This window comes from Mesocricetus auratus, unplaced genomic scaffold, assembly GCF_017639785.1.
Source record: "Mesocricetus auratus isolate SY011 unplaced genomic scaffold, BCM_Maur_2.0 Super-Scaffold_100691, whole genome shotgun sequence".
Taxonomy (NCBI): domain Eukaryota; kingdom Metazoa; phylum Chordata; class Mammalia; order Rodentia; family Cricetidae; genus Mesocricetus; species Mesocricetus auratus.
This window is the reverse complement of record NW_024429267.1, coordinates 48,340,454-48,362,132: the sequence shown is the minus strand read 5'-3', so window position 1 is coordinate 48,362,132 and position 21,679 is coordinate 48,340,454. Positions and strand designations below refer to the sequence as shown.

At 48.5% G+C, this 21,679-nt stretch overlaps 1 protein-coding gene across 5 annotated transcripts; it reads left to right on the top strand.

Annotated features, from left to right (window-relative positions):
* Positions 1 to 8,488: 8,488 nt before the first annotated feature.
* Rtp3 (receptor transporter protein 3) lies at positions 8,489 to 21,175 on the top strand. Of its 5 annotated transcripts, none has more exons than XM_040739962.1 (4): positions 16,568 to 16,987; positions 17,324 to 17,466; positions 17,717 to 17,893; positions 19,716 to 21,175. In XM_040739962.1, exons 3-4 carry the CDS (start codon positions 17,733 to 17,735, stop codon positions 20,905 to 20,907), a joined length of 1,353 nt encoding a protein of 450 aa, XP_040595896.1. In that variant the 5' UTR covers positions 16,568 to 16,987; positions 17,324 to 17,466; positions 17,717 to 17,732; the 3' UTR covers positions 20,908 to 21,175. The 5 variants fall into 5 exon arrangements, with proteins under 5 accessions (XP_040595893.1, XP_040595896.1, XP_040595895.1 ...); XM_040739961.1 differs by having other exon boundaries at positions 17,712 to 17,893; XM_040739960.1 differs by having other exon boundaries at positions 17,697 to 17,893.
* Positions 21,176 to 21,679: the final 504 nt, after the last annotated feature.

Sequence of the window (21,679 nt, the reverse complement as noted above, 5' to 3'; positions counted from 1 at the left end):
GGGGAGGCAGAGACAAGTGGAACCTTGGGTCCCAGGGACTAGCTGAATTAACCTTAGGTTCCAGTGAGAGATCCTGCCTCAAAGAACAAGGTAGACAGTGCCTGAGGAGTGACACCTGAGGCTGTCCTGTGGCTCCTACATGTACCATGTAGCACACACACACACACACACACACACGAGAGAGAGAGAGAGAGAGAGAGAGAGAGAGAGAGAGAGAGAGAGAGAGAGAGAGAGAGAGAGAGAGAGAGACCAAAAGGAGAAATCTGGAACTTTAGCTGAATTATTTTTCAGTCATGGGTTCTCTTTCTAGGGCCCTCTCTAGAACAATGCAGATGCCTGTTTATATAAGATGGGAAGTCACAGTCTGTATCATGTCCGTGGATGGTTCTCACACCCACTCTGACCTTTCTGATAACACACGTCATGCCTGTGGAATAGCATGTGTGGCCAACTTCCCAGTTAAGCCCTAAGCTCCACCGGCCTGTGGCTCACCTTCTCTTCCGTGCGTAGTCCCTTCCTTGCATGTGGGCTGAGAGCCAGGCTGAGGTTTTTCTCTTTGCAGGTCATATCTGGTGATGAACTTGCCCCTGGGGATTTCACAATGTAAGCTTGTGAATGAGTGTTTGTGTGAGAGGATATGGAGGAACCTGACGTGTGGGCTGCGAGGACAATGCACACATTTATAAACCTTAGAAGGATCTGTGCACGGGTTTCAGATACCTTTGAATCATCGCTCTACAGGTCACCCCACACTGTCATCTACAGGTCACCCCACACTGTCTACAGGTCACCCCACACTGTCTACAGGTCACCCCACACTGTCTACAGGTCACCCCACACTGTCTACAGGAGTCGGGCAACAAAACAACAGGCATGAGCAACGAAGCATGAAACAGAGCTTTGATTGACACTCTACCAAAAATCCCAGAAGCATGAAACAGAGCTTTGATTGACACTCTACCAAAAATCCCAGAAGCATGAAACAGAGCTTTGATTGACACTCTACCAAAAATCCCAGAAGCATGAAGCAGAGCTTTGATTGACACTCTACCAAAAACCCAAGAAGCAAGAAACAGATGGACACTCTACCAAAAATCCCAGAAGCAGAAGTCCATGGCCAGAAATGGAGAGAGAGAGAGAGAGAGAGAGAGAGAGAGAGAGAGAGAGAGAGAGAGAGAGAGAGAGAGAGTCAAATATGTCCATGTCCTTGCCTTGGCTAGGGCAGTGTTTTAATTTATATAAAAGATGAAACAGAAGTCAGGATGTAAGATATTTTAAAGGAGACTTATACCTCTCCCTTTGGCTGTCAGAGCACTGGAACAGTGAACCCCCAGATTGTGGAATTTCCCTAATGATCCCACACTGGAAGAAGACAGGCTGAGACCTGGTGCTATGCAGAGAGAGACTTTCCTCTCAGCAGAAGATTTTGTATATTTCTAGCAACTTTTCAGACCATCTTGCATGAGAGATCGGAACAGAGACAATGTCAGTGGGCAGGACCACACCTCGGCTGGCACCGCTTAGCAATGCAGCTTCTTGCCTTCTATTTGAATCTGAACTTCATATCGGGACCCTGAGGATGGTTTTGAGGTGTGAGATTTTAACTTTAACTGTCAACTTGACACTGCCTAGAATCACCCAGGAAGGGTTCTGATGAAGGACTGTTACAATCCCTACATTGGATAGACTTGTGGGCTTGTCTGTGCAGGGGACTTGTCTTGATTAAGATAACTGACATAAGAACACCCAGCCTACTGTGGGTGACGTTATTCCCTAGTACACTGTACCCCAACAGTGTAAGGGCACAGCAATGGAGCAGGGCATAAGTAAACAAGTAAGTATGCATGTTCCCATTCCTTTCTGCGTTTGACTGTGGACTAACATCTTGGCTTCCCACAGTGGACTGAGACTTATAATTGTTAACTGAAACCAACCCTTAAACTGCTCTTCACTAGGGTATTTTATCACAAGAACATAACCAAAACTACAACAGGGGCCGGGCGTTGGTGGCGCACGCCTTTAATCCCAGCACTCAGGAGGCAGAGGCAGGCGGATCTCTGTGAGTTCGAGGCCAGGCTAGACGGACAGCCTCCAAAACAGAGAAACCCTGTCTCGTTAAAACCAAAAAACAAAAAAAACAAAAAAAAAACTACAACAGGGAGTCACTGGGCCTCTCTGCGCCTTGCTTTGATGTGGTCCCATTAAATAAATCTTCATTTTCTGCTTTTCAGCATTATTATTTGTCAGTTTCACTGGCCTATTGAGGAACAGTGATTGAGACTCACTCCTTAGGGCTGCCAGGGCCCAGGCTCCTTTTCCCTCACATCAGCCTTCAGGCCCATTTTAGTTCAACATGCTCCTGGAAGATGGGTAAGGGCACTTCATGACCTCTATCTATCTCTTCCTGCAACCTGCTAACCGGCCAGGGCTACATCTCTGCAAGGAGCATGCTCATGGGATATCCTGCTGGTGATTGGCAGCCTATTTCCCAACTTCTGATTGTGAGACAAGATGCAAAGTACAGCTGAACTGTTTGGAAACTGCACCAATGGCACCCCAACTAGATGGCTCAGTGGTAAAGTGCTTGCTATTCGAGCATGAGAACCTGGCTTTTCTACCCAGCCCTCAGGTAAAAATCTGAGTGTGTGGAACATGTTTGTACTCCCAGCTCTCAAGAAACCAGGACAGACAAATTCCCTAGGACTTGGTGGCCAGCCTAGCCTAATTAAGCAAACTGCAGGTTTCATTGAAAGAGCCTGTCTCAAAACAAGGTAGACAGCTCCTCATGAACAACACCCAAGGTTGACTTCTGACCTACACACACACACACACAGAGAGAGAGAGAGAGAGAGAGATATATATATATATATATATATATATAGAGAGAGAGAGAGAGAGAGAGAGAGAGAGAGAGAGAGAGAGAATACTGGTGCACATATATACATATGAGCATGCACACTCACATACATCATAAACAAGATAAAACTCACCATTGAGGCTGAAGATGTGGCCTCATTGGTTATCCTTGGTTACACAGTGAATTTGAGGCCACCCTGAGCTATATGAAACCCCATCTCAGAACCAAACAACAGTAAAGCAGATAGCCCTATGCCATCAGTGAACTAGCGGGTCATCAGACCAGTGCCCAGTCTTGGGGTGCTGGCAGAGTTGTGGCTCAAATCTCCAGAGTGTGAGGTGATGGGACCCACCCTTTTGACCAGAGTAGCTTTGGAAATACATGTCTGGGAGGCTGCATGTTTTCACTAAACAAACCCTACAGTCCTTGGCACCACAGAGTGAACATAAACCTAGAGTAATGTTCCACAGACTCTGCCATGGCTGTCCATGCCTTACCAATTTTGGTCATGTCTAAGGGTCATCGTCCTGAGGGAGTTTCTGAACTGCCTTTTGTGACGGAAGATGAAGGTCACAAGAAGACCAAGGGGCTGTGCTGATGCTTAAGTTGACATAAAGAAGGGGTCTGCTAGGGCTGGGGAGATGGCTCAGAGGTTAAGAGCACTGGTTGTTCTTCCAGAGGTCCTGAGTTCAATTCTCAGCAACTACATGGTGGCTCACAACCATCTATAGTTGGATATGATGCTCACTTCTGGCATGTAAGCAGAACACTGTGTGAATAATAAATAAATAAATAAATAAATAGATCTTTTTAAAAAATGGTCTCGCCGGGTGGTGGTGGTGCACTTGGGAGGCAGAGGCAGGTGGATCTCTGTGAGTTCGAGACCAGCCTGGTCTACAAAGTGAGTTCCAGGACAGCCTCCAAAGCCACAGAGAAACACTGTCTCAAAAAAACAAAACAAAACAAAACAAAAAAAATGGTCTCTGCCTTTCATTGTTATCAAGGGCAAAATGAGACACTGCTGTCATGTCCAACACAGGGGCTCTGTGCCATCTGTAATAAAGACAACAGTATTACCAAGGCCTTCCAAAATATCCCTAGCAATTTTTGACCTTATGTAAGCAAGCTGAGCATTTGATTCTTGCTCCTGTGGGGCATGCCCCAAGGCTGCTTCCCTCAAGAGAAACTATAGCCCTCCATGCATAAGATAATGCATGCAGGCCTTATCAGAACCTTGAAAACCCCAGAGATGCAGAAGCCCCCCACCCAAGCACCTCAGAAACCAGAATAAGAATCTGCTAAGCCTCCTGGAAATCCTGTTGAAACTGAGTCCGCACGCGGAGATGACTCACAGGACACCGTGTGCCAGGCTGGACACCCTGGTTGAAGAACGTGAACCAGATCAGACCAGGGGCTGCACACAAGGGAGCTACAAGCAAGAAACCTGTGAAGAGTTAGAAAGAAAGACAGTTGAGAGGAGGAAGAAGCCTTTGGGGGAGAGGCTACCAATACCAAGAACCCCAACAAAGAAAGCAGCATAAAGACCACCTGTTCTGTTCCATAAATCAACTAGAGACAGCCCATGGGCACGAAGACCTCACAAAAGGTGCAGTGAGGGGGAGGGGGGACTGTGACCAGGGCTGGTAGAGCCATCATTGTGATCGTCTTCCCCTCCTCCTCCTCCTCCTCCTCCTCCTCCCCTCCTCCTCCTCTCCCCCCTTTGTATGTGCATTGATTTACCTGCATGTGTGTCTGTGTGAAGACGTCATATCCCCTGGAACTGGAGTTACAGACAGTTGCAAGCTGCCATGTGGGTGCTGGGAATTGAACCCAGATCCTCTGCAAGAGTAGCCAGAGCTCTTAACCATTGAGCCATCTCTCCAGCCCTGACTGGTAGATTCTTAGTAAGCCATACATAATTTAATGTGATGTGACCATTTTACTAGTACTGTTTTAGCTGAGTGTGGTGGTGTTTGCTTGTAATGGCAGCAGAGGGTGAGGCAGGCATCACAAATTCAAGGCTAGCCTGGGCTACATAGTGAGAGGCTGTCTCAAAAGACAACAGCTAGACACAGTAGCATACAGCTTTAATCCCAGCACTTGGGAGGCAGAAGCAGGTAGAGATGTGTGAGTTCCAGGCTAGCTTGCTCTACATAGCAAGACCTTGTCTCTATAATAAAAAAGTAAAATAGCCAGGGTGGTGGCGCACCTTTAATCCCAGCACCCAGGAGGCAGAGGCAGGTGGATCTCTGTGACTTAGAGGCCAACTCGGTCTACAAAGTGAGTTCCAGGACAGCCAAGGCTACACAGAGAAATCCTGTATCAATCAATCAATCAATCAAGTCAATTTCCATCATTTACCAATTCCTGTGGTGTGAAACCTCCCCACTTTGACTGATTGCCAACTACTGACACAGGTGGCCACTGAACTCCGAACAGATAAACAATTGCATACCATTATCTCCCCACCATACATCCACAATTGACTCAGGCAGCCTCAAGAACCATAGGAATGCAGGAAGGGAAGTTCAGAGGGGCACAAAGCTTTGCAGGCGCTGGCTCATTTAACACTACCTCCCTGGGAAGGAGGGGCAGGAAAATGATTGACAGGTGCAGGCAGGAGTCAAGCTGTGGGCTGGTAATGTTTTGTTTCATTAGGCCTGTTTTCCTTGACTTGGGGTATTATTACGTGGTTATTGTTCATTTTGTGGCAATTCACCTGTATATAGGACTAATAGCTGTGTGGTTTTAGATGTACATTACACATGGACATGAAAATTTGCTTGTAAAAAGCCACCAAGGGAAGACATCAAATGACCTCAGCCTTGTGAACTGTCCTCTCCTTGTGCCCCTTGCCTTCTGGAACCCGCAAAGCTTTCTTTGAAACAGGAGCCTCTCCCTCCAATGCCAAGTTTGCCAATGGCTAAACAGGGAAGGCATGGCAGGAGGGGCCCAAGGGGTGGGTAGTCAGTGATTGTGGCCAGCCAAGTCACCATGGAATAGGCCTCTGAACTGTTGCTGAAGGGAGAGGAGGAAGCAGAGAAGGAACAAGGATGTCTGAGGGAATGCCCTCTGAGCCTGAGTGCCGCCATACTGCCAATGCGGCTGTCAGTCAAAATTAGCTGTGCTTGATGAAACAAGAGCATCAAAGGCCTCCTGGGAGGAATACGGAAATGAAGAAAAATGAGTTAAACATCCCTGGTGCCTGCTGAGAGCCGAGGCCACCCCGTTGGTCTCCTCTCATACCATCCTCCCCGCCATTGCCTTGGGGCACAGAGTTCTGCTCTCCCAACACCCTCAGGGGCTGCCAAAGGGTCACAGGGTTTGAAAGCCTGACCTCTGAATGAGGTGGCAATCTCATGTCTCAGGTCTCTGGAACCAGCAGTTTAGTGGTGGCATAGCCATTCCCTGCATGTTGACAGGAGGAATGGTCTTCTTTCTTCCCAGAAGGAAGGCTGATTGAGTTCTGGAACAATCAGGCCCCAATCCAGAGACCAAACTGGAGTCTTGGGAACCCAAAATTAGTAATCAAGAGCTCAAGAGTACAGACTGGCTAGAAGGCTCTGAGACGGGTGACTAGAAATAAGATCTGCTGGCTGGGGGCTGGTGAGCCATCTCAATCAGTAAAAGAACACGCCATGAAAGCATGAAGACCCATGTTGAATCCTTTAGAACCTACATTTAAAAGCCAGGCATGTCGCATGCAAAAACCAAGGTGAATGGCTCCTGAGGAGTGACCCCCAAGGTTGATGTCTAACCACCTCCATGTACCTGCACTCTTATGCCTGTGCACACATACACACACAAAACCTTTGGCCGAACCCCAAACCTTGTCCTCCTCCGGTCCATTATGCTTGTGGCTCAAGCTGACTGTGAGAGCTATGAGACACAGCTTACTGGGGACCAAGTTATTGTACCTTTACCGGGGACCAAGCGTGAGAAGAAGTTCCCGAGGGGATGGGCTGGAGTGGGAGGCTCTCTCAAGGGCTCAGGGAGGACCAGCGAAAAAGAACAAGCTCTCTAACAGGAGTGTAAAGTCACCATTGCCACAGCTGATAGCATCAAGAGAGGACAATGTGCTCCTTTAATGCCAGTCACAGAGGCACTGAGGTCACACATCAAGGCTGGGGAGGGAGGGGCAGGCAGAGGGCACATCATGGCCCCTTGGGAAATGACCGGCCTCCACACAGCTACATAGCAGCGTGTGCCTCAGCCCCAGAAGCCTCAACCAAACTCTTCCTTTGCCAAGGCCCTCACTCTTCACAGAGCCCATTCACATTGGCTGGCTCTGCCCACAGGTGTCCTTAGTCACACCTGTCATGTTGTAAAGCCTGGGGTTCAGGCTTCACCCAGGTCGTGCTGACATAGGGACACTGACTATATAGCTCCCATCTGTGGGTTATAGAAACGAAGGCCTAGCCAGGGCCACCACTGAGGCCTGGCCTGGCTGCTGTGGTGGATCAGGGCCTGGCCCACTGTGTGACAAGCTTCCTCGGCCCACACAACACACTCACTTCTCCCAGAAAGAGAACAGAGGTCACAGAATGAACTGCAGTGAGGATGACTTCAAAAAGTCACCCAACTCTGTGCACTTCCCCTGGAAAGAACACAGGAGGAACCTACAAGAGCCAATGTCCCAGATAACTTGTCTTAGACTCTTCTAAGGCCAGTCACCATCCTGAGAGGAGAAACCAGAAAGGTAAGAAGAGGAATTTTGGGCCAGCTTTGGAAGGAAAGGCGTGTTGGGGTTTGGCTTCTCACAGTGAGCTTATGCACCAGGACAAACCAACTGAAGACTCACACCGCCCCAGACCTAGAATCACAGGTTTCTGAGCTGAAAGACCCTGAGAGAACTTGATGATGTGGGAAACTTCTAAGCCAACAGCCTTAATTCCTGCAAAGTCCGCCAGGAGAGAGTCCAGCTCAGTCCCATGGGCAGGACCAAGGCGCCCTCTAGAGGTGGGAGCTTGGAACCTCTGTGTCCTGTTTTTCCCACTGATTGCCCACAGGTTGACTTCTTCATTATGGCCCAGTCAGACCCAGCAGAGACGGGAATCTCCTCATTTACAGAAACTAATGTTCAGGCAGGCCAGCCCCTCAGCCTTCAGACAAAGACCCTCAGCATTCAGACAAAGATCTGGTTTTGTTTTTGCTTTGTTTTGTTTTTTGCTTATTGAGACAAAGTCTCATGTTGTAGCTCTGGTTGGCCTCAGATTCAGAGAGATCAGCCTGCTTGTGACTCCTGGGGGCTGGAATTAACAGTATGCACCACCATGCCCAGCCACAGACATTAAAACAAACATTTTGTTTTGGCATAGTTTTACAGAGACGGTTTGAAGTTAGTTAGGAGGTCCTCCATACATTCCCTCCTCCAGGTTCTCCTGGTGTTAACAGCCTGCTCCCAAGGTCTATTGATGAAAACAACAAGCTGTTGGCTGGAGAGGTGGCTCAGTGACGAAGAGCACTTCTCCCGGCAGAGGACCCACAAAGCTTTCATTGAAACGGGAGCCTCCCCCTCCAATGCCGAGCTTGCCAATGGCTGGAGAGGGAGGGCATGGCAGGAGGGGCCCAAGGGGTGGGTAGCCCGCCAAGTCATCATGGGATAGGCCTCTGAACTGGAGCTGAGGAGAGAGGAGGAAGCAAAGAAGGAATAAGGAGGTCTGAGGGAATGCCCTCTGAGCCTTTGTGTGAGCTGTTTCTCTTCAGGACTGGATCTGGTGGCCTTGGACTCACAGAGATCTGTCTACCTCTTAATCCTGAGTCCTAGGATTAAAGGTGCGTACCTCCACCTCCTGGATTCTGGTTGCTGGGATTAAAGGTGTGTATCATCACTACCTGATCTCTAGAGTTTGAGGCTGACTTTGCTTTCTGAATCCTCAAGCAAGCTTTAATGAATCATAAATAATATATCACCACAATCTTTCCAGCCTTCCCCCCATTCTGGGAAGCTAAACCTTAGTCTTTATATTTGAACAGGTGCTTCCCAGCCCCCACTCCTGAATTATCACCATTCTTTTGTATCTGTAAGGGTTGATGTGCAATCAGAGGTTTCTCTGTCTTGTCCTGTCTTGCAGCTACTTCTGAATAATCACTCAGAGGCTTAATATTAATTATAAACTGCTTGGCCTGTAGTTCAGGCTTATTACTAACTAGCTCTTACATTTAAACTAACCCATTCCTATTAATCTACATATTGCCACATGATCATAACGTTTACTGGTCTGTTGGCATCTTGTTTCTTGTTTCTTTTCTTTCTTTCTTTTTTTTTTTTTTTGGTTTTTTGAGACAGGGTTTCTCTGTATTGTTTTGGAGCCTGTCCTGGAACTCGCTTGGTAGACCAGGCTTGGTCTCGAACTCACAGAGATCCGCCTGCCTCTGCCTCCCGAGTGCTGGGATTAAAGGCGTGCGCCACCACCGCCCGGTGGCATCTTGTTTCTTGAGCAGCTGGCTGCATCTTTTTTGACTCTACCTTTCTTTCTCCCTGTAATCAGTTTGGCTCTCCCACCTAGCTATATTCTGCCTTGCTATAGGCCAAGGCACCATTTATTTATTTATTTATTTATTTATTTATTTATTTATTTAGGTTTTTGAGACAGGGTTTCTCTGTGGCTTTGGAGGCTGTCCTGGAACTAGCTCTTGTAGACCAGGCTGGTCTCGAACCCACAGAGATCCGCCTGCCTCTCCCTCCCAAGTGCTGGGATTAAAGGTGTGTGCCACTGTCGCCTGGCCAAAGCATCTTTTATTATCAATCAATGAAAACAGCATATATTCACATTATACAGAGGGTTTGATGTGTTTATTTTACACTTTAGATTATAATCCAATACTGTCTTGGTTAGGGTTTCAATTTCTACAACAAAACACTATGACCAAAAAGCAAGTTGGGGAGTGTCTTAGTTAGGTTGCCTATTACTGTGAAAAGACACCATGACTATGGCAACTCTTATAAAGGAAAACATTTAACTGAGGTGGCAGCTTACAGTTTCAGAGATGTAGTCCATTATCATCACGGTGTGGAGGGGAGCATGGTGGCATGCACCAGGACATGGTACTGGAGAATCTGACATCTTAATTCAAAGGCTACAGGAAGTGACCCGAAACACTGGGTGTAACTTAAGCACATATGAAACCTCAAAACCGGCCCCCACAGTGATGTGCTTCCTCCATGAAGGCCACACCCACTCCAACAAGGCCACACCTTCTAATAGTGCCACTCCCTTTGGAGGCCATTTTCTTTCAAACCACCACAGGGAGGAGAGGGTTTATTTGGCTGACACTTTCACGTCACTGTTCATCATTAAAGGGAGTCAGGGCAGGAACTCATGCAAGGCAGGACTCTGGAGGCAGGAGCTGATGTAGAGGCCATGGAGGAGGCTGCTTACTAGCTTGCTCCTCATGGCTTGCTCAACCAGCTTTCTTATGGAACCCACAATGGGCTGGTCCCTCCCCCACTGATCACTAATGAAGAAAATGCCTTACCCTTGGAACTTACAGACGTTTCCTCCTTTCTGATAACTGTAGACTAGGCAGCACAAACGCTGTCCTGTTATTTTATTGCACAAATCATTCCAACTTCACTTAACAAAACCCTTTCAAGTTGGTGTCTGGTCCCTCTGTGCTCTTACCCCTCAGCTTCCTGAGCCCTTCTCTTTTCCATTTTATTGTTGGTGAAGGCAGGGTTTTATTATGTAGGTAAGTCTGGCCTCAAACTTGTAGCCAACTTCTAGTCTCTGCTTCCTGGGTGCTAGGATTACATATGTACACAGTACACCCTGATCTTTTCTTCCGGGAACTTCCCAGTGCTCCAGGCTCTTCTCCCCCTGACTCAGCCCTAAAATCAGCAATTTCTCAAAGGCTTCTCCATTCCTTTTGTCAGGAAACAGTGTTTAGAAACAAAGAGGCAACACTGTGTGTTTGTTGCTGCTGGGTTCTGTTATTTCTACGACCTATCAGCAAACAGAGGGAAAGGGTGTGTGTGTGTGTGTGTGTGTGTGTGTGTATACATATATACACACATTTATACATATATATGTACTAAATTATAGATATATGCAAGCCAGTGAGTCTGCTCAGTAAAGGCACTTGTGCCAAACCTGATGACCTGAGTTACATTCCTAGGCCCCAGGTTGAAAGAAAGAAACAACTCCTGAATATTGTCTTATGAATCATCACACACACACAATAATAATAATAAATAAAACATTTTAATTATAGATATGTAGGAGATGGAGAGATGGCTCAGAGGTTAAGAGCACTGGCTGTGCTTCCAGAGGTCCTGAGTTCAATTCCCAGCATCCACACGTTGACTCATAACCATCTATAATGAGATCCGGTGCCCTCTTCTGGCACTCAGGCATACATGCAGGCAGAACACTATACATAATAAATATTTTTTAAATTATAGATATGTATATTCACCCCATGTATATACCAATATTTTGACCAACGGTAAACCACATGTAGTACAGTGTTCTCATTAGCTTATAATAGAGTGGAAATTTTTCTTGGTGATACTGTAGTTGTCAGTCATTACCAGGTACTTGGATCCATAAATTCATTACCTAGTGTATATATATATATATATACACATATATATGTGTGTGTGTGTATATATATATGTGTGTGTGTGTGTGTATGTGTGTGTGTGTGTGTGTGTGTGTGTGTGTGTGTGTGTATGTATGTATTTGGTTTTTCAAGACAGGGATTCTTTGTGGATCCTTGGCTGTCCTAGAAATATCTCTGTAGACCAGGGTGGCCTCGAACACACAGAGGTTCAACTGCCTCTATCTGTGGCAGTTTCCTAATAATTTAAAAGAAATTGGGAAACAGAGATTGATAAGAAAAAACAGATTTGCACCAGATGGTAATGGCGCATGCCTTTAATCCCAGCACTGGGGAGGAAGGGGCAGGTGGATCTCTCTGAGTTCCAGGCCACCCTGGTCTACAGAGTGAATTCCAGGACAGGCTCCAACGCTACTGAGAAACCCTGTCTCAAATACAAAACAAAACAAAACAACCAAACAAAAACAGATTTGCATATAGTTTGGTCAAACTAGGAAGAAAAAAAAACTCCTAATTTCTCTCCACTTCTTCTAAACCAGTGTTTAAATTCTACAGAAAAGAGGAACCAAAAGCTAAGAACTGTGTGTATGTTAATTTAGTGTATGCTAATGGTATGCTAATTTAACTTGCAATAAACTGTCAGAGAGAGCAGCCTCCCTCTGAGCCATTTGCTGGTGCCAGGCCTGTGGCTGGGATTCCTGGGGAGGTTTTTGTTCTTTGGGGTCTACTGCTTTAGTATTCCTCCTCGAACAGCCTGTTAGTGAGAGGGAGGGCACACATCTGTTTAGACTCTCTCTCCTCCTGATATGCTCTTGGGGGGATGTGCACAAGCTCCAGTGTGCAGGCTGCCACCCACGCTCCCACGAACAACCCTAACGGAAGTCACCGGGTACCCGTGGGGGGGGCAGTGAAAGTCCAACCAGGGTTCCTGGAGAACAGGGAAGGGATAGTGAGAGCAGGAAGAGGTCAAGAGAGAATAACCAAGGGTTGACTATGGTGGTAATGCATTATGTACATATGTGAAAGTGTCAAAACGATATCCATTATATATGACAATAATGACTTTTTACATTCTTGTTATTTGTAATTTCACATACATATATACACTCTGCATATTGACCACTCTCATCTGCCACCAATGTCCACTTGTGACTCACCAACACTACCCAGGACCATCTGTGTGACTGTGAATTTGGAGTTGTCTGCTGCCGAGTGGGCTCAGCAGAGGGTATAAGCAGCTAAAGACAGTAAAGCAGTGACTGCCCCATCTATGAAAATGTCATAATGAAATGCGTTACCGTGTTTAACGAACGTACACTAATAAAAACATTTTTAAGGATTTCTTTCTGTCCTATGTGTATGAGTGTTTGCCTCCATGTATATATTCCTGGTGTCCTTGGAGGTCAGATCTCCTGGAACTGAAGTTGTTGGTGGTCGTGAGCCTGCAGTGAACGGCTTGTTAAGCTCTCTTGGTAGAGGGCGCTAAAGACACACTGCAAGAGGAATGAGGGCTCCCCCTTGAGGCCTCATCCCCAGCTAACAGACGGAATGGCCACAAAATTAGTTCTGCAGTGTAGTCCTCTGGTCGGGGGCTTTGAGCTCTGAGGCTCTGGTCTCCTTAGCTCCCCATGGTCCCCACACGTCTCCCTCGTCACTGTCTCTCTCTGAGAAGCTGGGCTCATAGACTCCCTGCACTCCCTCCTCTTGGAGGGCTGCCCAAGCCCAAGGTTAACTGAGAACAAACAAATCTTTGGCAGGTGTCCATGCTGAGCTGTCTGTGATGCGTATGTGCAGATTCCTTTACAATATGAAATCCAATGTGGAACACAAGAGTCTGTATCTGTTGCTCCTGTCACCTGTCGCAACTAGACCACAATCCTGATGATTTAAGACAACAACAATTTATTCTCACTGTTCTGGAAGGCAGAAGTCCAAATCAAGCTGTCAGCCGTCCTTCCATGCCTCCAGAGGCCCCAGGGAGGAGCCTCTCTTGCCTCTTCGGGTTCCAGGCATTCCTTTGCTCCTGAAGATCTAACTCTAGTCTCTGCTTCTGCCTCTAAATGGCCTCTCCTAAGCATCTGCATCACGCCTCCTCCGCCTCCCTGTTGTAAAGATACCCGCTGTTGAGTTTTCGACCTCAGTTAAGTAGAAAATCATCCTATAGCACATTTTTGCTTAAGATGTTTTGACCCAGCTTTGACTAGCAGAGGACCTGGTCAGTTTTCCTTCTTCGACATCAGTTAATGTCTATACTCCAATCATTTCTCATCCATCCTACTGTGAACCACTGTTATCTGCCCCGACACAATTAAGGGCAAATTAGGCATAGCCCTGACACTCTAGAACCCTCAGATTTATTCAAATGAGCCTATCCATGGGAACCTAGACAGCCTAGTACTATAGAAACCCCAACTTCCAAGTGTAACATCCATGGTCATTAAGCAGAGTGACTGTGACAGACACTCTTTGATACTAGGGACGTTAGGAGAGGGTCCTTAGACCCCCCCCCCGACTGAGATTCCAGCCTTTCCCTCCTATATCCCCTCCCAGTCAGACATTATTCTACCCCAACTATACATGGCCTCAGGAGGTGTCAAAGTATATAGGATATGGAAAGTTAACCAAAGGGGGAGTGCCATCTATAGAGTTATAGATATGGAAAGTTAACCAAAGGGGGAGTGCCATCTATAGAGTTATAGGTATGGAAAGTTAACCAAAGGGGGAGTGCCATCTATAGAGTTATAGGTATGGAAAGTTAACCAAAGGGGGAGTGCCATCTATAGAGTTATAGATATGGAAAGTTAACCAAAGGGGGAGTGCCATCTATAGAGTTATAGGTATGGAAAGTTAACCAAAGGGGGAGTGCCATCTATAGAGTTATAGATATGGAAAGTTAACCAAAGGGGGAGTGCCATCTATAGAGTTATAGATATGGAAAGTTAACCAAAGGGGGAGTACCATCTATAGAGTTATAGGTATGGAAAGTTAACCAAAGGGGGAGTGCCATCTATAGAGTTATAGGTATGGAAAGTTAACCAAAGGGGGAGTGCCATCTATAGAGTTATAGGTATGGAAAGTTAACCAAAGGGGAGTGCCACCTATAGAGTTATGGGGAACTCGGCACCCATGCTGGGGTCAGACTTTTCAGTGACTTAGCTATTATGGATTTACCCAGCAATCTCTCACCCACATTCCTCAGTAATCACAATAAACTGATCGGTTCACCAAGCTAGACTCGGGTGAAAGAGTTGCTTTGGTCTGTGGCTGTTGCCCTACCTGGGGAGAACTTGTTTTCCCAGGAAAGGTTAATGCAAGCCTAAGTATCCTCCTGCCACTGTCACACATACGCTGTGCCCTGTAGCTAGTCCTTGTCCCTGGAGACCCTGTGTGGGCTCACCTAGTATCCTTCTCTTGGTCGGGTAGAGAGTGACGAGCAGCTCAGCCTGTTGCCCGTCTTCTGATGCTGTGTTGTGTCCTGGTAGCCACAGAAACTTTACATCTTCCAAAGCAGGTCTCATCTCGGGTCCTTCATTACATGTGAAGACACCCCTGATTTCCACACACACACACACACACACACACACACACACACACACACACACACACACGCACACACACTTTCAGGCTGTCACAACTCAGCCCACACCAGTTCCTAACCACAGGCTGATGCGAGGGCTTTGGCAGCAGAGGGTCTGGGAAGCCTGTAGGATGTAGGATTTCTGGCTAACCAAACAAAAACCGGGGCGAGGCAGAGACTGAGCTAAGCTCAGCTCTCCTATAGAATGCAAGGGAGGATGCAAGTCCCAAGGTGGACAAAGGAGAGGACAGTGGGCTCTCGCTGCTCATGGGGGTCCTGAATGCTGTCTTGAATACAAAGCCTAAGGGAACTACCTTTAGGTTCTTGAAATCCTTTGCTCATATTTCAGTCGCGTGATCAACAAGAGCCCTTGTGTCATCTCTGTTAAAAACTGTCCTGTTATGTATGCAGCTGCCAACTTGTTAAGGTTGAGTCCATGGCCAACAACACTGTAACTGGGACCTGTACAAAGCTCCCCAACACTTGTATTTCCTTTTTTCTTCTTCTTTTTGGTTTTTCGAGACAGGATTTCTCTGTTTAACAGCCCTGGCTGTCCTGGAACTCACTCTGTAGACCAGGCTGGCCTCGAACTCACAGAGATCCACCTGCCTCTGCCTCCCAAGTGTTGGGATTAAAGGTGTGGGCCACCACCACCTGGCTCAACACCTGTATTTTCTATGTTAGAAACATCGTGGCCTTCTTTCTCTCTGGAACACATCAACACCAGTCCTGGGATCTGTCTTACTGAAAAACCTCGGCATCAAAGCGCCGGGCACTGAACCGAACCCTCTGCCCAAGAACCGGGGCCAGACCACTGGCTGCAAATGCAAGAGGTGATTTATTGAGTACGCAGGCGCCTGCGGATGCTACTGCAACTCAGGTGCAGAGCATACCGGGCTTTCAGGGAGTACAATATTTATAGAGTTTCAATGGTTACATAAGTAACAGGCATTTCATTGGCTCATCTTGGGGGCAGGGGTAGTTCCCACGGACTAAGTTTCCTGGTATTACTTTATGAAAGACCCAGGCATACTTCAGCAATTATTATCCGGGTCCCATGACTACTATGGTGATCATAGACACAACTGGGGGCAAGGGTAGTTGCCAAGGACTAGGTGTCCTGGTATTGTCATATGAAAGTTCCCAGCACGCTTCAGCAATTATTATCCGGGTCCCATGACTGCTATAGTGATCACAGACATCCTGTTTTGAGGGTGAAACACCTGGTCTGGGTTTCTTTCATTAGGCAACGGCCTGGCCTTGCTTTTCTTTTCCTAGGGGGTCCTGGGTAGGGGTCTTTCATTACATGGTGAAATCCCTATGAAAAGTTCCAAAGTGTGAAGAGCGTGGCAGCACTGACCACAAAGAAAGAACTTGTATTTATTGAAAGCTGAAATAAGCAAGCAGACAGCAAGCAGGCAGACACAACATAGTGAAAGAACTGAAAGGGGGAGGGGAGGAAAGAGAAACTGAACCACCTCCCCAAATGCAGTTAATTTATAACTGAGCAAACAACAAGGAGAAACTAAATGAAGGCAGGGTGAACAGGGCCCAGCAGTGATCTGAGTCTGGCCACGAGGTTGTTGTCATTTGGGGCAGAGAGAAGCCCAGGAAAGCTTGGTTTCCAAACGTCACAGGAAGTTCCTCCCCTTGTTTTCTTCCTTTTTGTCCAGGCTGGAGCCTTTAACTTGGGAAACAGCCAGCGTGACGCGTCAGTGTCCAACGGGGTGGGAGGAAGAGCCACGCTCTCCGTGGATGCAGTCTTGTGGTGTAGACACGCTGGTCTGCGGTCACTACAGTGCTGCGTGCTCCAACCCTGCTGCCTCTGCCTGGCTCTCCTTCCCCTTCCTCAGTCTGGGGTACAGTGAAGCTTCTCGTGGAGGAAAGCAATGGATCCCTGTTGATCTTAGGCCAGCAGACTCCCACCCACCTAGAGACACACCACCTAATCTCCTGGGCACTCACACTGACTCTATCAACTTTGATCTTCGGTAAGTGAATAGGGCCTGGGACCTCCGCTCAGGCTATGGGTGTAAGGCAGGGACAGCTGGGTATCTGCAGTTCACCATCCTCCTGAGGGACTAGGCGTGAATGAGGACTTCAAGGGGCGTGGGAGTCCCAGAGAGGACCCTTTTGCCCCAAGCAGAACTCCAGCAGCTCAGTAGATGAAGATTTTCAAATGTTAGAACCAGAGAAGGCAAGTGTGGCTTCCACCTCCAGGGGCTCTGTGCCAGAGGCAGCTCACTCCTGATTGAGACTCCAACTAGTGTGTTGAGACGTGAGCATCAAAGCTCCCCAGTTGTGTTGATTTCTTGTGGTGTCCACAGCTGTGCTCTGAACTTGGGAGCAGACTCCACTGGCCTTTGTCCCTGGGACAGAAGGATCTGAACCTCAGTCCCAATTCAAGTTTGGGGGATTGCCAGCCTGAACCCTCACTCTCTGAAGAGGACAAACTTACCTCCTGCCACAGGTCTGTCTGGGCTCAGGAGACTCTGCCCCACCCAGAAGACCCTGAGATACCCAGGAGACTATCCCAACCCAGGAGACCCGACCCGACCCGGGAGACCCTGCCCTCAGACAGGAGCCCCTGTCCCCACTCAGGAGCCCCTCCCCCACTCAGGAGTCTCTGCACCCACTCAGGAGCCCCTCCCCCACTCAGGAGCCCCTCCCCCACTCAGGAGCCCCTGCCCCCCCACTCAGGAGCCCCTGCCCCAGCATAGGCACAGCACTGCAGCCATGATGGAAGAAGACGATGTAGAAGTATGGCAACAAGTGTTCCAGGAGCTGATGCAGGAGGTGAAGCCATGGCACAAATGGACCCTCAAGCCAGACAAGGACCTCCTTCCTGATGTCCTGAAGCCAGGGTGGACGCAATACCAGCAAAAGACCTTTGCCAGGTGAGGGAGGCACGATGGTCTGCATGCCAGAAGGTCCTTTCGTGTTTCTCCTCTGTCCAGGCTTGCACACTGAAGAACACAGGAGGGAATGCCAGCTTGATTAGAGATTGGGGGCCCCGCCCCATTACTATGAACTTACAACAGTGGCAGGCCTAGATACTAAGAATTCAGTGGGACAGCGAGGAAGGGGAGGGTGGAGGTCCATTTACCCCAGGGCTCTGCATTTTCTCCCTGTCTTGAAAGACTCCCTCTTCCTGGAGTTCCCGGGAAGAAACAGGTTTACACAGAGAAGACTCCTCAGACAGACTCAGGTTTGTGGCCCAAAGCAGTTCACAGCAACTGTGTCCGTACCTACTATGAGCCGATAGATTCTTTCTTAAATAGGACTTTCGGGGGCCACCCAACATTCCACACTCCCTTTCCAGAGAAAGTGGGTACTCCAAGGCCTAGGGGTGGAGGTAGGAGGGAAGAGGGTAGAACCCTGGTGCCTCTCGTGCCTGCTGTCCTCTGTGAGGGGACTGGACCTTTCCCAGGCAGGAGCTGGCCGGGACAGCTCCACGGCAAAGCCTTAGGCTGTTTATTTGACAACCTGGGACTCTGGTCTGGCACACAGTGGACTAGAGTGATGAAACCAGGCCGTATCTGTGGGTAGCAGCTCAGGACAGCTCGGGACAGCCCAGGCCCTTGTGCAAAACTGAGGGAGAGTTCCCGGCCAGTGCTTTTCATGGGACTCAGAGTTAGCTCCTCAGCATCTCCTCCCCTTAGTTCATTCCCACATTTACCCTAAGAGGGCAGACTATGATCAAGCATAGAAAAGAGGGGCCCGGGCTGTAGCTCAGGGGTACATTTACTGAGCATGCACAAGCCCCCTCATTCTGCTCTGCCTCCTCCAACTCCCTACCTCAGAGTGCAGATGCCCCTGTCTCAAGCAAAGTTAGGATCAACCTGCTATGGCAGAGAGGGCTGGAGTCTTGGAAAAGTAACTCTTACTGCTGCTCAAGACCCATGGCCAGCAGGTTCCAAGGCCCCAAGCCGACTGAATCAAGAGGGAGTTCATGGATCATCTGATGAGGAATAGAAGCCTCCCCCACACTGTCTCTTCTGACTTTGCACAGTTCCTGTTCTAGGAAGCACAGGCTTCCTCCGTTCCTTCTTCACTGTTCCTAACAGGTTTTTGTGCAAATGTCTTAGGGAAACTGCTCCGTCTGCTGAGACGGGGTGTCGGGGTGTTGTTCTGCATACTGTTGGAGACAGGCACTCACGTAAAATCCTCTGGTATATGTAAGACGAAGAGTGGGTTGGGGGAGGGGCACCACATGAGAAGAGAGAACAGGAGGCCATGATCTCTGGGGATCCTAGAGAGTAACAAAAGCAGGCGAGACATCTCTGAGGCAGACCGCAGCTCTCTCCTGATCCACTTATATCCATTCATTTCAGCACAGGGTCCCTGGGGGGCTGGTGCATGCGTAGCCTTGAACACGTTTACAACAATGTTTGATGAAACAATGGCTTGGGACTAGGATACCAGAGCTCCAGTCCTGGCTCTTGAGCGCCAGGTCCTGGGATGGGATGAGGCCTCATGGTACGCCTTGCCTCTGTAGAGTACACCCTGGACTTAGAAAGTGCCCGAGGTCCCTTGTGGGTCAGATGGCTTCTGATGTGCTGTTTGCATGGTAGGCATCCGATAGTGGTCACAGGACATGTTGGTGACTCGGTGGAGATGAGAAAGAGGCTCCGTTCACTTCTCTCACTGCTAGTGAGAAACTCCTCCCTCTGGCTCCTGCCCACGGCTTGGCTGAAACCCTGGCCCTCTTCTCCACAGGTTCCACTGTTCCTCCTGCGCTCGCAGCTGGGCCTCTGGCTGCGTCCTGATGGTCTTCCACATGCACTGGTGTGAGAAGAAGAGCAAGGGCGAGGTGAAGATGAGGGCCTTTGCTCAGAGATGTAACAAGTGCCCTGAGCCTCCATTTGCAGCTCCGGAGTTCACCTGGGACAACATCTCAAGGATCTTGAACAATTTGCTCTTCAGAATTCTGAAGAAGTGCTACAGAGAAGGGATTGAGCAGACGGGTGAGATCCCTTTGCTTGGAGACACCAGTCTCGAAGGACCACACGACAGCAACAACTGTGAGGCGTGTCTGCAGGGCTTTTGTGCTCAGAGAGGCGTAGGCCCAGCCTCAAAACCACCAGCGGGCTCATTATCTCCCAGCTCCTCTAAGTCAACCAGGGAGCCCAAGGTCACTGCCTCTGGCAGCAATGTTCCCTGCTCACAGCCCTCCTCTAAGGTGGCAAAGCCCCAAACATCAAAAGTGGACCCCAAAGTCAGTGACCCTACTAAAGCTGCCCCCAAGGTCAGCCACACCTCAAACCCATCAACTACAATATTGACAACCCAGCAGTTGTCACCAGTAAGCTCACCTACCCCTAGAGGTGTCACTCAAATGCCTTCTCCCATCAAGAGCAGCAGAACAGCAGACTTGGGAAGCAAGACCCAAAAGGCATCGTCCCGGTCCTCCTCATTTGTCCCATCCCCTTACTCCTATGCCCCACCCACTTACTCCTATGTCCTACCCCCTTCCTCCTCCTATGTCCCACCCCCTTCCTCCTCCTATGTCCCACCCCCTTCCTCCTCCTATGTCCCACCCCCTTCCGCCTCCTATGTCCCACCCACTTCCTCCTCCTATGTCCCGCCCACTCCCTCGTTTGTTGGGTCCACTGTCTCCTCATATGTTGCACCTGCTCCCTCACGTGTGGTGGCCAATTCTTGGAGACCACCAACACAGTCTACTTACCAGATAGAGAGAAGCAGCCATATCCACTCATCAAGCGAGTCTTCCCGCTGCGGGGCTTGCTGCGAGGGCTTCTGCAGGTGCTGCGGGGCTTGCTGCGAGGACTTCTGCGGGGCCTGCTGCGAGGGCTTCTGTGAGTGCATGTCACACAGACCATGTCAGCGTTTGGCCTTCCTAATCGTTGTTGCTGTTGTTGTGACACTTTACATAAAATATGGTATGTAAGTCTTGAAAAAAGAATGCTGAGTGGAAAACGAAATTACAACATCCCCAAAAAGTCACACATTGTATGATCCTTTATATGAAATGTCAATAAAATCAGTGGAGTTCAGGGTGACTACCAGGACTGGAGAAAGGGAAATATAAAGCCTCTGTTTAACCACTGTGGATTTTGTGGGGAAAAGGGTGATGAAAATGTTTGGGAATTTGATGGAGATGATAATGGTCTCTCAACACTGTCAGTGCACTAAAAGCCACTGAGTTTTTCATCTTATGAAGGTTTTCTTCTCTTTGCTGTTTTCTCCATGGGGGTGTTTGGGGTAGGTTTGAGATCTCATGATATAGTCCAAGTTGGTCTGGAACTTACTAGGTAATCTAGGCTAGCCTCATGCTCATGTCAATCCTCCTGCCTCAGCCTCTCAAGTGCTGGAATATCGGATATGACCCACGACACTCAGCAGACATTTAATTTTCTTAGGGCTCCCTCCTGTATATATTAATATATATGGTTTTGCCCTATCGTGAGGGGCCAGAATCTGAAGTGTTGAGGACTCAGATCCTTTTGGAAGTCTTGAACCGGGGATCTCCTCAGCACGTTTTGCTCACACCCTCTGTCAGTGTGGGAGAGCGTGAAATGGAAGCAGTAACTGAACGTCCGGGTTCTCAAACGATGATCGCCATGGAGGGACAAGCAGCTACTCTGCGATGGGGAAAAGATACTGAAGAGAGAGACGCCTTTACAAGTCCAGTTGGGGAGATGCCCCAGCAGAAAATGCTG